General features: G+C 38.7%; 1 protein-coding gene across 4 annotated transcripts in view; it reads left to right on the top strand.

Moving 5' to 3' along the window:
* SMURF2 (SMAD specific E3 ubiquitin protein ligase 2) overlaps positions 1–16,257 on the top strand; it is a 97,294-nt gene that overhangs the window by 44,167 nt on the left and 36,870 nt on the right. For all 4 annotated transcript variants that reach the window (XM_037914078.2, XM_037914079.2, XM_037914080.2 and 1 more), the window contains 4 exons: positions 4,909–5,042; positions 7,473–7,538; positions 11,017–11,101; positions 13,695–13,778. In XM_037914078.2, the coding sequence (XP_037770006.1) occupies positions 4,909–5,042; positions 7,473–7,538; positions 11,017–11,101; positions 13,695–13,778 (369 nt within the window). The remainder of the gene's footprint in view (positions 1–4,908; positions 5,043–7,472; positions 7,539–11,016; positions 11,102–13,694; positions 13,779–16,257) is intronic.

Consider the following 16,257-nt stretch of genomic DNA (forward strand, 5'->3'; position numbering starts at 1 on the left):
ATGCATTATGGTGCTTTTATGAGGTGAATTGAAAAATACATTTTTTTTGTTTAACATTTTTACAGTGCCCATATTTGTAATAAAAATAATAAAGTGAGCAGTGTACACTTTATATTCAGTATTGTAATTTAAATCAATATATTTGAAAATGTAGAAAATCATCCAAAAATAGTTAATACATTTCAGTAGAATACCAATTGTTTAACAGTGTGATTAAAACTGCAGTTAATCAAGATTAATTTTTTTAATTGTGATTAATTTTTTTTGAGTTAATCGCGTGAGTTAACTGCGATTGACAGCCCTAGTTTTTAATCCATCACTTTCAGAATCTTATGTGTCTGAATAAATCAAAACAGACTTGTTCAGGTTAGCAATAAATAACTCCTCAGACAGAAGCAGGTCTTTCCTCTGTAACTAGCATATACTTTCATGATCTCTGAAAGAGTTATCTCCATGCCTTTATTATGTAATGAATTCTTAAGAGATGGCATGTTTGTGCCTCTCTCATCTGAGGGACCTGAAATCCAAGAAAAATGAGTTTGCATTCATAGGTAACGTTACTCTTAATAAATATGTCTTTTAGGGTATGATCCTGTAGAGATGATTATTCTTCCTGGATCCTCCTTTAGAGGTTGGCTCTTTAAAGGGTGTAAGATTCAAAAGCACTCTTGGTACTTAAGGTCTGACCTCACACTGAATCTCGGTCAACAGTCATTTTAAAAAAAAAAGTCTTGTCTCTCCCTTCTCTCTTCATTCAGTTACTCTATTCTCCTTTATCCTCATTTAAACCCAACTTTTTTCTTTGCTCCCTTGCTCTATTAATCTGTAATACTAGATGTGATTTAAGAAACCTATTTTCTGTTAAAATTATTTACATTAAAAATAATAAAAAATCAGAGCTCTGTGTACTCTCCTGACAGCGTTTTCAAATGTACATATTCTCAGCTCCAAGTTGTCTAGCTTGGCAGTTTAAGTATCTTAAACCCCAGAATGCTGTCCACATGATTGTCCTCTTAAGGAGCCTTGAATTGATTAAACGATTTTGACTCTGTAGAATATATTAATCTGAATGTGATTTAAATATATTCTGAATTCTTACTTTGATATAACTAATACCGGTTCTTAGCGCTGCAACCCAAGCAGATGTTAAAATACAGTAATATTTTCCTTTGCAGAAAGTCTAGAAAAATGTCATAGTAAGAATAGTAAGTAGCCCACTGCCAAAAAGGATGATGATTAATCCCTGCGATCTATGAGATTATTTGCCTTTCCGACCTCTTCTGAAAATAATAATACAGTAGATTGTAAAGGCATCATAATGTTTACCCTAACAACACACCATTGCATGGGAACGCTAGTCTGTGACTTATGACACTTGTGCTGTTACAGGAAATAGTATGCACGCCAAGGATAACAGATGGTATCTCAATGACAAAATGCGCACTTAGTGTCTTCTGTGGAAATCAACCAGAGGAAGGTGCAAATATGTAGAATTTTTAGAACTGACGTAATTAAATACAGCATTATTTTAATTTTCTACTATAAAATATTTAGTTACTTAAAGAGGGTTTTTTTATAATTGTAATAGTCTGATGTCCAATAACATTGTCTCTTGGCTACGATGTGTCTGCTGAATGCCAAGTTTAGGACCTTTTGCATAACAAATTAACACTTACAGGCGTTTTAATGATACTGCATCTGAGTGTATAGTGAGAGGAATCTGTTGTGTATTTGTGAAACTGTATTTGAATTAGGTTGCAAATTTTAAGGGAACCCACATTCCTTAAGTCTGATTCAGCCCAATACACGTGTAGTTTCTGTCCTGTATAAGACTCCCCCCCCCCCCCCCCCCCCAAGGCTTTTGCAGTACTGTGAGGACCAGTAGTACTTTTTGCTATATGTGCTCCTTAATTCAGATTTTAATGTGAGAGGAAGCAGTTGAATTTCATAAATGATTAAATTCCTTAATCTAGCTGGGTGTGTGTAGGGGGAAAATCTGGGAGCCCTTCCAAAAAGAAATTGCCAAAGAGATGCTTTTTGGATGTAGTTAAATGTCAATAAAATGCCATGCTTGTCCTAGTCGTGTTCCCTTTTCTCCCTTATTTTCCATCTTTTTGTGTTTTCCTTATTGCTCATGCTTTTCCCAGTACCTGAAAAATCATATTTGGTACTTTTACTGAGCTTTATATGTTCAAAGCATATAAACATTATCTAAACCTAGCACCACCGCTATGAAGTATTATCAGTTTTTTTAATAAATGGGAATACTGAGGGAAAGTGAGTGACTTGTCCAAAGCAACAAAAGGAGTCTGTCAGAGCAGGGATTAGAAATTGGGATTTCCTGGCTTCCAGTTCTGTGCTACATTTTCTTTGCTTTTCTGGAGACAACACATCTGGTCTGATCAGAGGTGCTTTTTCAGGAAGGAAAGATTTCCCCCCCACCGCACCCTTTTCTTCCTGCTTTCCTCTCCCAGTTCTGCAAAGAAAGTGTGCTTTGCCCTAACATCATGATAGTAGGCAATTCACTTGACAGCAACCCTTCTGGATGATGATGGTGCAAAATGGATCGGCTCTGAAGGAAATACTACCTATTGACCTTGGTGAAATAATTCATCTAAAATAAGAGCTAACCCTTTGTCTAAAACTTGACTTGAACCTTTTTGAGGTTACAAAAAATTTAATTTAATTTAAGCTCTAATTTACCTAATTTTGTTTAGAGGTGGAAGTATTGAAATACTGAAAATAGCCTGTTTCCAGAATATTTCATAAAACCCTATTCTTGTGCAAAATCCTAGTTTGCAGACTTGAGATATAGAAGGGTTAAGATTGCTAACTTCTGGGTATCTTGCTTATCTGAACTATATCTCTTGAGCTTTCCTCTTCACTAGTATCTTTCATATGGTCTCCATTGCAAGTATTGGAGGCCATGATGTAGATATTGAGGATGGGTGTGGGGGGACGGGAAATGAGGAAACTCTCAGGATTTGGATACACTGGAACATTATGGGAGAAGAGAGAGAAATTGATTTGTTATGTGAAGAAGCAGAGTTTAACTTCTTTGTTTTAAGATTTTAAACTTTTTTTTAAATAAACAAAATTCCTAGCTAGGGTTTTATGTTTGATTTTTTTTATTGCAAGTTGATGTGAAACAAATGTAACTACTGTCCCAACAATGGACTGAAAATGTCAGCTCAGTCCTTAAATACCACTATAATTTTTCTCTGCCTCAATTTACATAATAAAAGAGATGAAGCATTTTTTCCAACAAGGTCCACTAGAGTTTATAGGAAGCGTTTTTTCCAAAGGAGGAAAAAACATCTTTCTTTAGTAAGTATAAGTTGAATTGTTTCCTCCCCTTACAAGATACTGGGACTGGATTTTTCTGGTGCAAAATTCAGAAGCTAAATTGGTAAGTAGTAGTGAAGCTCTTACCTGCCTTCTATGGAGGACTTATTAGTTACTTCTGAGCCATAAAAACTCATGAAAAGTATTGAAATATGTATTTTTACTTATTGAATTTTCAAGATAGGTTTGAAATTTTATTTGACTTTTTTTTGTCCTTCTTAAAAGCAACAAGGAAATACTGGAAAATAAAAGGCTCAATTTTTTTATTCTTCAGTGCTTATAACTAGTTCTCACAGGAATCTATTTTAAGAATACACTATATTTTATATACTTATTTTTGTAAACTATTACAATTAATATTGTGCAAGTGAATTCTGGTCTTCCCTTCTGTATTTCTCCTGTGCTTTTCTGCCTCCAATACAGTTCTTAAGTTGGCATTGTCAAGGTTGATAGGCCAAAAATCTGACCTCCCTTCAGAGTTACATTTGGTGGTCTGCTGACAACTTCACTTCGAATGAATAAATAAAAAGTTTTCCTGTTTTTTGTTTTTTTTTTTTTTCTCCCAACAACCCCCCCGCCCTCCCCACCCATACTCACAGGTATGCAACTACAGTAACGCTCTTCCCTGCTCTGCTCTGTTCTTGTATGCAGGCAGTAAAGTGAAATCTCCAAGAATCCTGCTCTGAAGGCCTGCATACAAGAAAGAAGCAGGGGAAAAGCGTTACATGAACACTTACTTGAGTACAGCTGCAATTTAAATCCCAACAGGTAGGTCCAATTTTTGGTCTGCCAGCCTTGACAGTATCATTTAAACTTTATGACCTACTGCATTAAGAACTCTTTTTAGATAAGAAGATAATACAAACTAGAATGAATGTGGGAGGGTGTATTTAGCAAGTGGTGGTAGTATCTAGATGGCTGAATTGATTGTTTTCTTTTTGTTCAAAATAAGTTGGTAATAATCTAAACAAAGCCAGAATCTGTGAACTTGGAATGGAACACCTCTCAGGATCTGGACCATAATTCTTAAGTTTATATTGCCCATGATAGAAATAACTAAACAATTAGATACCAGTCTTTCTCACTTTGACATATTGTCACTGTCTAGCCAGAGGGGATTGGCAATAGCTTGATATATCCAAAATACTTGGAAAGGTTCTTTTGAAATTGCTTCCTGTAAAAATTGGTTTGCAAATAAAATGCTTCTTAGAAGTGAATTAAAAACAACCAACTGACCAACCAACAACAAACCTTTTCAGTGTTCAGATTTTCTAAAATTTGAGAAATATTCATCTGGATTTTGCAAAGTACACAGCAAAGTGTTTTTGTAGCTCTGTAGATGCCATGTATTTCACACTGCAAGGGATCCAGCAGGTCTGAACCAAAGTATTGTGCAGTCTTTTGTAAGAGATACTGGGTCAGAGGCAAGTCTAAACCAGTGCAATTTACCACCTCCTTCTGGGCCTCCATGTCGCTTAAATTACACCCATTTAGATTTCTTAAGACTCTCGCTATTTTATCAATGTGTAACTTTGTAATGCTATTTATTTTTGCCCTTTTCAGATATATTGGGAAGTCAGATTCAATAACGATCAGTGTATGGAACCACAAGAAAATCCATAAAAAACAAGGAGCTGGTTTTCTGGGTTGTGTGAGACTTCTTTCAAATGCAATCAACCGCCTTAAAGACACTGGTTGTAAGTAGACTAAGTGCTAATATTTTGTCTCTGTTTTAGAGCACTTTTGCAAAGAGTTTTAAAAAAAATTAAGTGACAGCTTTGTGTATATGTGAATGTTTTGTTTTTGTTTTGCCCTTTTTAAAGTCCTGTATTTTCAGCCGGCCAGCCAATTGCAATATTGTTTCCTAGGTAAGGAAAATATGCTGAACTTAAGGCAGTGGTTCTCAGCCTTCTGTTTCCAGACTACATATTACAACAGAAAGTTTCAAAACTCCCTCTCCTGCCCTTTTGTGTCTAGAGTGGAGGGAGTTTTGAAACTTTCTGTTGTAATATGTAGTCTGGAAACAGAAGGCTGAGAACCACTGCCTTAAGTTCAGCATATTTTCCTTACCTAGGAAACAATATTGCAATTGGCTGGCCGGCTGAAAAACCCATGACTAAGGCAATGTCTATACATACAGCACTGTAGTGGCATAGCTGTACCATTATAGCTGCGCCACTTCAGCACATCTGGTGAAGACACTCTATGCCGACGGGAGAGCTCTCTCCCATCGGCATAATAAAACCACCTCCCTGTGCAGCAGAAGCTATATTGGTAGGAGAAGCTGTGCACATGAACACTTACGTCAATGTAACTTAGGTCGCTGTGGGGGGTAGGTTTTTTGTTTTTTTTGTTCCCCCCCGACACACACACACACACGCCTGAGCGACATGCGTTATGCTGACATAGGCTGCAGTGTAGCCACAGCCTAAGCCTATTGACTTTATGACCTCCTTGGACTTCAGCAATTTCATGAATGAAAACTGGTCCAGTCCTAAACTTGGTATGCCTTATGACTGAGCAATTATCAGAAATATAACCCTCTCTGTCTTGTCACATATCTTACTTTCATATTTGCACAAACTTATACTGGGATGCTATTAGAGTTGTTGGCTTTATTTAACCAATAGTCAACATATCCTTATTTGGAAGGTTTAACCTCATGTATTGCAAACATATAATTTGATATTCTAACCATTCCCTGTTGTAATGAAAAACAGAGAGGAAAAATAGTCCTCGTACCAGCATTACTCACTTTATGCCATGTTCTCTCTCCGCTATTTATGTACATTAGTGGTATCTTTGCATTGAAAGTTGACAAGCTTTTTCTATGTCCCAGTGCAACAAAAGTTTGTTAGAGGTGGATGAAATTACATAGTTAGAATCTTTAAGATAACTTGTTTCAGATGAGACCACTCAAAAGGTAGTTCAGCTTCTAGGTCTTAGAATCGCAAGTGTCCCTTTCTTAACTTTGTTGTTGCATAGTTTGGTGCTTCTGGTGCTAATTGCCCAAATTAAACTTCCTATATCAGAGCTGTAAAGGAAGACGAATTCCAGTCACTGCCTTTATTGCCTTCAAAGATATAACTCTTTTCAGAATTGTACTGTTTGGATTCCAAGTGTTTAACTTGTTTTTGTTTTAATAAATTGTACTTAAAAAAGGTGCATGAAGGGTAGCTGTAATTTGAAATTAGAGTTCTGTAGTTTAGAATTACTGCAACTTCAATTTCTACCTGTGTCGCGTGTGCCTAAATGTTAAAAGTTTACAGCAAACTTTTACAATAGTGCAGATTTACCGTTTTAAGAGTGTGTTAATAAAAGTTGTAAGATGCCTTTTTCTCATTATGCTAATTAACACGGACGCCATTGAAACTGGTAAGAGAACAGTAGTTGATCAATCATAAGGCATGCCTGCCACTGAACAAAGGTTGACAAACCACTCTTGATTGAAAAAGTTGTACTTACCTGGCTGGGCCAGTCAGACTTTTTTTCCCAGGAAGTATTCTAGTCTCCCTTCAAAAAATTGGATTCTTGAAGATGAAGAAGCAACTGAATCTCTAATTTCAAGCTGCTTGTAGTTGTCTCAGTGGTTCAACACATTGCATTTTGCTTAATTGCTTGGATTTCTTGCTGTTTAGTGTGGACTACATGCTCATTTGATTGATGATCCAGATTAGCTGTGTCTGTGTTAACGTCTCACTTGTACTAATATCAGATGCCATGGGGACAGTGAGTTATGGTGGTGGTTGTTAACCCCATGTAGGGAGCAACCAAGTTAGTTTTTAATACCACGTGACCAGTCCAGTCTGACAGCACAATCTCCTGTGTTAAATGAGACAGCAGGAGGAAAGTAAGAATTGTGAGGAGGAAAGAACTTTGAAGTGGGTCAGAGAACAGTTTAAAATTTAAAAAAGGAATTAAGTGTTTTTTTTAACTTTAGTAAGTTTTACTTTCAATTTTAGAAGCATGAAAATTAAATGTGCTGTCTTAAGAATTTTGTTTTTTCCCCTTTCTGAATTCTAGCAATTTTAAGGTAGCCCAGATCTTGTTTTTATGGTAATTCACAATGCTCCTTAAAAACAGCAAAATATTATATAGTTAACACTAGATATTTCCTGATTTTATAGATCAGAGGTTGGATCTATGCAAACTTGGGCCAAATGACAATGATACAGTTAGAGGACAGATAGTAGGTAAGTGTGGACTTTTTTTTTTAATTCAATTGGAACTTTGTCTTGAATTGTACTATCAGCTTCTAGATTGGTGTTTTCTGGACTAGAGTAACAATAATAATGCTTTTAAATTTGATTGCCAGAGGCCTTTGGCAATGGCTCCTGAATAACAAAGTGTGTGTGTGCGCGCGCGCGCACAGTCAAGCTCATGCACAGAGTTATAGAGAAAAATAACAAGGCCCAAGAAAGCAAAGTAGTGCTGAACTGAGGCAAACCAGGCTACAATAATACTAGTACAAAAGTTGTATAAAACACATTAAGAGAAAACTGCCTTGAACTTTGCTGTGAAGGACATGACAGATGAACTCTGGGGCTAACTTCCCCTGAAAACCCAACAAAGCTGAAATTGCTGACCTTGCTTCACGGCACCATGCAAGACATATTTTCTCTAGGTTTTGCCTAAGAATAGATGCCTGACAAGGAGTTTTGCTATAACTGGAGTGAGTTCTTCTTTGGGATAACTTCCCTAATATATCTTTTATTTTGATGGCTTTTTTTAAAATGGTCTCGCTTCAGTCTCAGCTGCTGTGCTGTGTGATTCAGGTACTTTTTTTCCTGAATTATTTAAGGTTTTAAACACTATAAATAACTCCCTGAAGCAGACTCATTGGAAAATAAGCAGCCACACATTTAAGTAAATGTTCTTCTTTTGCTGCATTCTGAATTTCATTCATAGGAAGTTTAAAAGGCAGCCCTGAGTAGAGCACATTGCAATAGTTCAGCCTGGAAGTCACCACACTGTGGATCACTGTGATGGGGTCTGTATTTTTGTGGGGGAGCTGTAGTCTCTGAATATTTCAGAGATGGGGAAAAAAGATTTGGGTCTCCATGTTCAGCTCCTGGTTATAAAACCTCCAAGTCGTGTACCTGATCCACCCTGCCAGGGATCTCTACCAATAGACAAAGCAGCCAGGCAGCAAGTGAGGGTTTCCGGATGTTTGTTACCCTCCTCAAAATACTCTGTCCATTGACACCACTGCTTTATCTTAGCTAAATTTTAATCAGCTGTTTTGCCTCCGGTCTGCAGTCTTTGTGAGGTAGTAAGATAACATCAAGACAGAGGTGATGTAATAGGATCAATGGTGAGAGATATGTCGGTATCATTAACACATTATTAATGCTTCAGTCCATGCTGACATATCAGTTTTCCATGGAGGTTCAGGCTAAACAGTAATGATGATAAAATAGATCCTTGTAGCAACTCCCTTGGTGCTGGTGGAGTATCCATAGCTACCGACTGAAACCTGCTTGAAAGTAGCGTTCATCTCTTCCCTGAGAAATCTACAGCTTGTGAAGTTATAAAGTGTGTTACATTGGAGCCATTGCTACTTCCCCCTGTAAGAACAGTATCTGTATGTTGTTTCGAGCTGTTAAGACACAAGGCATTTTTAAAGTTCAGTCAGTGCTGCCTTTAACTTGACGGATACTCTGCAAGATTCCAGAGGCTACTACCTTGTTTCTGTTGAAATTTCGTTGTTAATCTCCTTAAATTTTTCTTCACTAATACAATTTTGTTACTGGGTGAATGGGTCCAGGTAAAACTAGGTACTTCTGGTACGATAGTTAAAGAGTAGAGAGATTTTTTGAATCAAAATAAATTGTAGTTAAAATGAGTTGGAAGTGGGATTAGCTTTGTAACAGGGGTGAAATAGCCTGAATTAAAGGATGGGGTAAAATTGAAAGTTAAATTATTCTATTTCAATATAATTGGTGTCTTCAGCAATTGATAGTCTAGGAAAAGAGGGACACCTTGATGTATGCCTTATGGATAAAAATCTAGGGACTCCCTGGTGAATGCCGTATAACTGAGGGCAGAGAACAGGGGGAATCTTGCCTGGGGTTACCTTTTAAAGAGGGTAAAAGAAGGGTGATGCTTTTGGGTAGTGGATACAAAGGGCACCCGAACTGTGCCTTAATCTTGCAGCTCTCTTCTGTGCCACGATTTTATTTCTGATGTGGCGGTGCAGAAAAATGAGTCGTTACTCATTACAAAATAAAGCCGTCCACTAATTTTGGTCCTTACATAGGCAAAGAGGAGGTAATTGTTTAGTTTCGTTTTTGTCTGTGTGTATTGCTTGCCTACATGCAACAACATGAACTTGTAATGTGTGAGGTTGTTGCAGAATAGAGTAAATCAAGCATTTCCTTGCTCTCTAAAGAAATTAAAGGCTGTCTATATTTCTCTCTAATAAAGACCACACTCAGAAAAAGTTAGGCATTAATAGTGGCTAGAAATGAGGTTAATGCACACAGATACTGCAAGACTTCTTGTGTAGTTCAGCTAGTGTCCCAAAATCCTGAACTTCAACACACCGTTTGGTTCAGAACTGGGCCTCTCCTTCTCAGAGGTTGCCAATAATGTTAAATTGTCTTGTGGTTTCATGATATGGGCAAATGTCCATTTGGGTCTAGATTGAGGCCATTAAACTTATTTTTGCTTCATTTGTGAACAAGATTTGAATGCAGGTGTCCTGAGATGAAAAGGTGTATTCATGTCACACAGCCAACAGAAAACAATCATGTATTTGGTTTCATGCTTGACTCACCTCTTTAACAACAACAAAATGCAACCTGAGTGTTCAGATATTTTTACACATTGCAATGTCAGGAACAAAAATTGTCCACAAAACCTGTGATTTCATAACTTCAGTGAAAAAGCTTCTGGCATAAAAACAATGTTTTAAAATGTTTAAGACTGTAGCATGTAATACAGTTTTAGTTCGTTTATAAATTTTTTACTTTGAGTAATAAGACTACTGTTCTGATAAATGCTTTTGAAGTAGATTTAAACATATTTAAGTTGTATATCACTGATACCTGAATGTTAGTTTACGTAGATCCCTAATAATCAAAAGGTATAGTGCTCATAGCATTTAAACTTTGCCTGTTTTGTGTGTTTCCTTTTTTGTGTTGAATTTTCACCCTCATTCATGGTTACTAGGAAAAAATTAAACGTTTGTGAAAATTGCATTTTCAGACCACTTAACAGGCCCAATCTTGGTTGCTGCTTTCCATTAGAAGTGTTCCTTTTCAGTTTCTAGTTGAAGTCTGACACTGGCATTGCACCATTCCACTTGCTATCCTAGTCATTCTGCCTGGGATCAGCCACCCTGTTGTCACTAGACCAGTTGTACAATTTTAAGCTTTGCCTAGGGAAGATAAAAATTAATTACAATTTCAGATTTATCTTTTCTTCCCACTTTGAATTACACTTTTATTCTTAAAAGATGGGTTTTTCAAAGCAGCATGCAGAGATTTAGCTGTATGGAACCACATATTGTCTCTGCTTAACCTTTATTAGCTATTTGGGGAGGAAGATAAAATTCAGAAAACAGTTTAACTTAGCCCTCCTCTAAGTTGTACCATTCCCTTCCAAACGTAATTGTGATTTGGATTCTGTTGCAGTATCTTTAATAATTGCCTTTTAATATTTTAATAGTAAGTCTTCAATCCAGAGACCGAATAGGCACAGGAGGACAAGTTGTGGATTGCAGTCGTTTATTTGACAATGATTTACCAGATGGGTAAGCTAACACCTATGCTCACTTTGATGTTTCATCACTTTAAAGGTTAAAAAGTAAAGTAAAAATAGACAAATTTGTTTTTTAAATATTTGTAAACCTATAGAAGTTTTAATTTAGAAGCTAGAGACGTACCAGTTACTGACTTAGCCTAAGTCAGTACCTTCTACAGTTATGTCTACAGTACAGCCAGGCTCGATGCTCTGAGTTTGATCCACCAGTGGTGGATTCAGCAGGTCTAGTAAAGACCGGCCAAATCGACTGCAAATTGCTTTCCAGTTGATCCCTATGCTCTACCCCTGACGAGAAGAGTAAGGTAAGTCATCGGGAGAGTTTCTCCCGTTGATCCCCCGCCCCCCCGCAGCGTAGACCCCGCAGTAACTTGATCTAAGGTACGTCAACTCCAGCTATGTTATTCACGTGGCTGGAGTTGCATAGCATAGGTCGACTTACCGTGGTAGTGTAGACATAGCCTTACTCAGCATGATTGCTAATGAGTGCCGCCGGTGGATTGATTGCAGAGCGTCGATCACTGCCGTAGTGTAGACCTGCCCTAATAGTTTGAGCATTGTCGATCTGTTTGCCCATTTGGAGGGCAGGAGGAGAGCATGTTATCAGTGAATGAATGAAAGTATATACTCAAGAACCCACAGCTGGTTTAAGAATTCTAGAACAGATAATTGACTTACATGAATATAATGTAAATCTAAGTGATAACTAACATTCTTGAACATCCCTGCTTCAGCCACAAGATAATCTAAGCGGACCCAGTGCCCTAATTTTGTACCCTGTGTAATGTGAGAGCATGCCCAAAATGTCTTCTACAGAGCTGTAGAGAGGATACAGTATTGTAAAAATGGGTCTCTCTTCTTCTCGCTTGTAAATCAAGAAAACAGTATTATTCAAGGTCGTGGAGACTAAGTTCTTGCTGTACTTACCTGCCAAAGGCTGGATTCAGGATATTTTTTCCTTTATGAAAACTGATGAGATCAATACCTAAAGCAGTTTGGGGAGTTCAGAAAAGTGTTCTGTTTTAGGTGCTTCAGCTAGCATCAGCATAGCAGAGGAAAGACAGAATTCTGAATGTGAGTCTTGGCAGGGAGAGACAGGAGATAGTTTCAATTTTCATTGAAAAATCGGTTATCGCTTCTAAGTGATAAACCACATTGTAGTGTTGCTTCAGAGTCTGAAGAAGTTTTAAGAAAATTCTAAAAAGGTATGTAAGTCGCTGTTAAATATTTCCCTTCTAAATATTTCTTAGTTAATTGTATAAATGCAGAGCTAGTCTAAACCTTTAAGAGAGAATTTTTAATGGAAAAATAAAATAGAAAAGTCCTGTAACTTAAGGACAAATACAGTAAAAGCTTTTTTATCCGACATGTTGGGGAAATGGGGGAGTGCCTGTAAGTGAAAAATTCCGGTTAACTAAGAAGGGGGTGGAGGTGCAGAGCTGGGGGTTGAGCCATGGGAGGGAGTGTGGAGTTGGGGCACGGCACGGGATGGGGTGCGGGGCATGGGTTCTGGGAGAGGAGTTAGGGTTCTGGGAAGGGGCTCGGGGCAGGAAGTTTCAGGGTGCTGGATCCAGGAGGCGCTCACCTCTAGTGGCTCCCTGCAAGCGACGACCTGTCCCTAGGTGAAGGCGCTGCTAGGCAGCTCTGTACACTGCCCCCGCTCTGCCATGGGAGCTGCGGGGACGGCACCTGTGGGTGGAGGCAGCGCACAGAGCCCTCTAGCCACGCCTCCCCCTAGAAGCAGCAGGAACAGGTCATCGCTTCCAGGGAGCCACGCAGAGCTAGGTAGGGAGCCTGCCGATCCAGCACCAACCAGACTATAAACCGGACTTTCTATGAAGATTAGAAATGCCGGTTTATGGAGCTTTACGGATAACACAGCTTTTACAGTAGTAATTTTTATCAAAGGAAATTGGTGCAAAAAAGATACTGTGCATGATTGCATTTTTGTTATCACAAAAAGATAAGTTGATTGCACCAGAGAACTTCTGGTGCTTCACATTAACTTGCTGCCCAGCATTTGTAACAGATGCCTAAATCGTTAGCAGTGGTTGAACAGAATTTTAAGGAATTTATATATTTCAGAGGAAAAGGTGAAGAGAAAATATCTTGCAACAAGCTTTTTAGCTATGACATTACTCCTAATGTTTATTAGTTTACATGAGATAAGTCTGTTTACAGGATGTTTCATTTTTAATAAGTATAGATAAATTATGTTAATCCACCATATTTATTTATTTATATTTATTGAAACAACAGAGTTTATTGGAAGCAGTTGCCAAATAATAAAAAACTGAGTGTATTATCAAACATGAAATACTTTTATTAGGAAACTTTTGGAGTATTTGAAGTTAATTTCAATTTGAATAGTTACTGAATGTGAAGGCACAACATTGTTAATGATTTGTCTGGCTTCAAGAAGAAAACATTTTATTAATTCTGAGAGTTGAGCTTTCACTGTTCAGCTACTATGATTGATAATAGATGATGTGTTCCTGAGTTGGCTGTTGTGTTAGAAACGTTTTTGTGGCCTGGTTTCCTGGAAATATCACTCATTGCCTTATCTCTCAATGTCCGAATTCTAGTTGGGAGGAGCGGAGAACTGCCTCTGGAAGGATCCAGTATTTAAATCACATTACACGGACAACTCAGTGGGAACGACCAACACGGTAAGAAATTATAAGCCATGCCTACAGTGGAGTTCACCTGCTGATTGAAAGTACTGAGCACCCACAGCTCCCATTGGGCTCAAGCGTATGTGCTCAGCAATCCCTGAAAATCAGGCCCCAGATGGGATATATTCTCCCCTCTCCTGCTTAATCACAGGAATCATTCCAGTTAGATTTCTCTGTACTGGTCTTCATATCACTGATTTTTTGGTGGATTTCATCACTGTGGAACCCGAAGAATGCCAGTCTTTACACAGTGGGCTTTATGAAAAAGGGATTCTGACAGGTTGACAAATGTCTGCAGATATGCTATAACTATATGGGTCAGAACTCTTAAGCTGATTGTTACAAATATGTAACCAGTTTTTGAAATCAGTATAATCAGCTCCACTTACAATAGCAGTCAAATCTGTCAACCTTCATTTCCTCAAACCAAGTGGACTTCTGCTATTATCTAAGCCGTAAATAGTCTCTGTGCATTTTATTCTGGAGCTTTTTGCAGACCCTCTGTGTCTTCTCTTCCTTCCTCAATAGCCCTTATCCTTTGGAAAATTCATTGTGCATAAGGAATAGGTGGACAAATGACCTGCACTGTTAAACTTTCAGTTCTACTATATGCCTGCATTTCTCAATTGAAAGTACTGGCTATTTAATAATTTTATTTAGGAATTTATATTTTCTTGATTATATAAAAATGTCTATCCTGAGGTCTAGACACACAAATGTGTCCCTAGTTTTGGACTGTGGAATGTGTGGGTAGACTGTTGTGCCTATATGGATCCCCATTTGACACATTGGAGGTTCTGGAGTAGCAGCCGTGTTAGTCTGTATTCGCAAAAAGAAAAGGAGTACTTGTGGCACCTGCATCCGATGAAGTGAGCTGTAGCTCACGAAAGCTTTATGCTCAAATAAATTTGTTAGTCTCTAAGGTGCCACAACTCCTTTTCTTTTTATTGGAGGTTCTGTGAAGAATCATTGTATGAACCCATAATGTTTATAACTCTTCTTCACCAACCCAAACAATCAGGACCAACAATTTCTACCTCACTTGTCCCATTTACACTATCCTCATCTGACACCCTTCTCAAAACATAATGGGGGGACGGACAGACAAGTCTTGTAGGATACCCTGAAGTTCCATATGCTCTAATCCCTCCACTTACCCCAGTGACCCCACCCCATCTCCTGATCTCTTTTGCATCCACTTCTGTCGTGCTCTTCTCCTTATCCTCTGGCTCTTCCCTCCCCCCCCCCCCCCCCCCCGCCCCCGACAAACATCTCTCCCATCTTAAAAAAAATATATATATCCTTGGCCTCACTTTGCCTCTCCAGCTACCACCCTGTCTTCCTTCTCCCTTTCATCTCTAAGCTCATTGAACATGCTGTTTACAATTTTTGCCTGGAGTTCCTCTCCTCCAATTCTATTCTAGACCCTTTCCGTTCTGTCTTCTATCCCTTGCATTCAGCTGAAACCACTCTCGACAAAGTCTTTAATGTCCTCTTCTTAGCTAAAGGTCAGAACCACCACTCCATCCTCCTTGACTTGTCAGCCACCTTTGACACAGTTTACCATGCTTTTCTTGAAATCTGTACTGCTTTGGTTTCTTTGACTCTGACCTCTTCTCATTCTCCTTTCTCTCTAATTACTCCTTCAGCATGTCCTTTTGGAGGATCCTTCTAATCCTCCCTCCAACTTTCTGTGGTGGTTCGGAGGTCATCGTCTTCTCGCTTTACACTTTTTTTGTCTCTGGGTAATCTCATCCACAAACACAAACTCAACCTTCATCTCTATGCTGATGACTCCCAGATCTACCTCTCTACTCTGGAACTGTCTCCTTCTCTCCAAACTAAAATCTTGGCCTGTGTCTCTGACATCACCTTGTGGATGTCGAGCTGCCAGCTCAAGCTAAACATGGCTAAAACAGAGCTCCTAATTTCCCCCACCCCCAAAGTCCTCCCTGCCACCTCCTTTCTCGATCACGGTAGACAACACCAGCATCCTGCCTGTCACTCCCTGGGCTTGTAACCAGGCACCCTCTGCGACTCAGATCTCTGTCTAGATCCTCACATCCATGCTATGTCTAAATCTTGCTGATTGTTGTTCTGCATAACGTCAGTAAGTTATGGCCTTTTCTATCCATTCACACAGCTAAGACTTTCATACAAGCCCTCGTCATCTTGCGTCTCTCTTACTGCAATATCCTTCTTTCTGGCCTTGACAAATGCAATCTTGCCCCACTCATATCTGTTCAGAATGCTGCTGCAAAGATCATTTTCCTAGCTTGTTGCTTTTATCATGTCGCCCTTCTCTTTGAATCCCTTCACTGGCTCCCCCTTCTCTATTGTATCAAACATAAGCTGCTTGTAGTTACTTTTAAGGCCCATCATAGTCAATGCTCACCCTACCTGTCATCATTCATTTGCTATCAAGCTGTCAGTGCTCACCTCCGATCAGCCCATGATTTCAACCTCCATTGCC

This window comes from Chelonia mydas, chromosome 14, assembly GCF_015237465.2.
Source record: "Chelonia mydas isolate rCheMyd1 chromosome 14, rCheMyd1.pri.v2, whole genome shotgun sequence".
In the NCBI taxonomy this organism is placed as follows: domain Eukaryota; kingdom Metazoa; phylum Chordata; order Testudines; family Cheloniidae; genus Chelonia; species Chelonia mydas.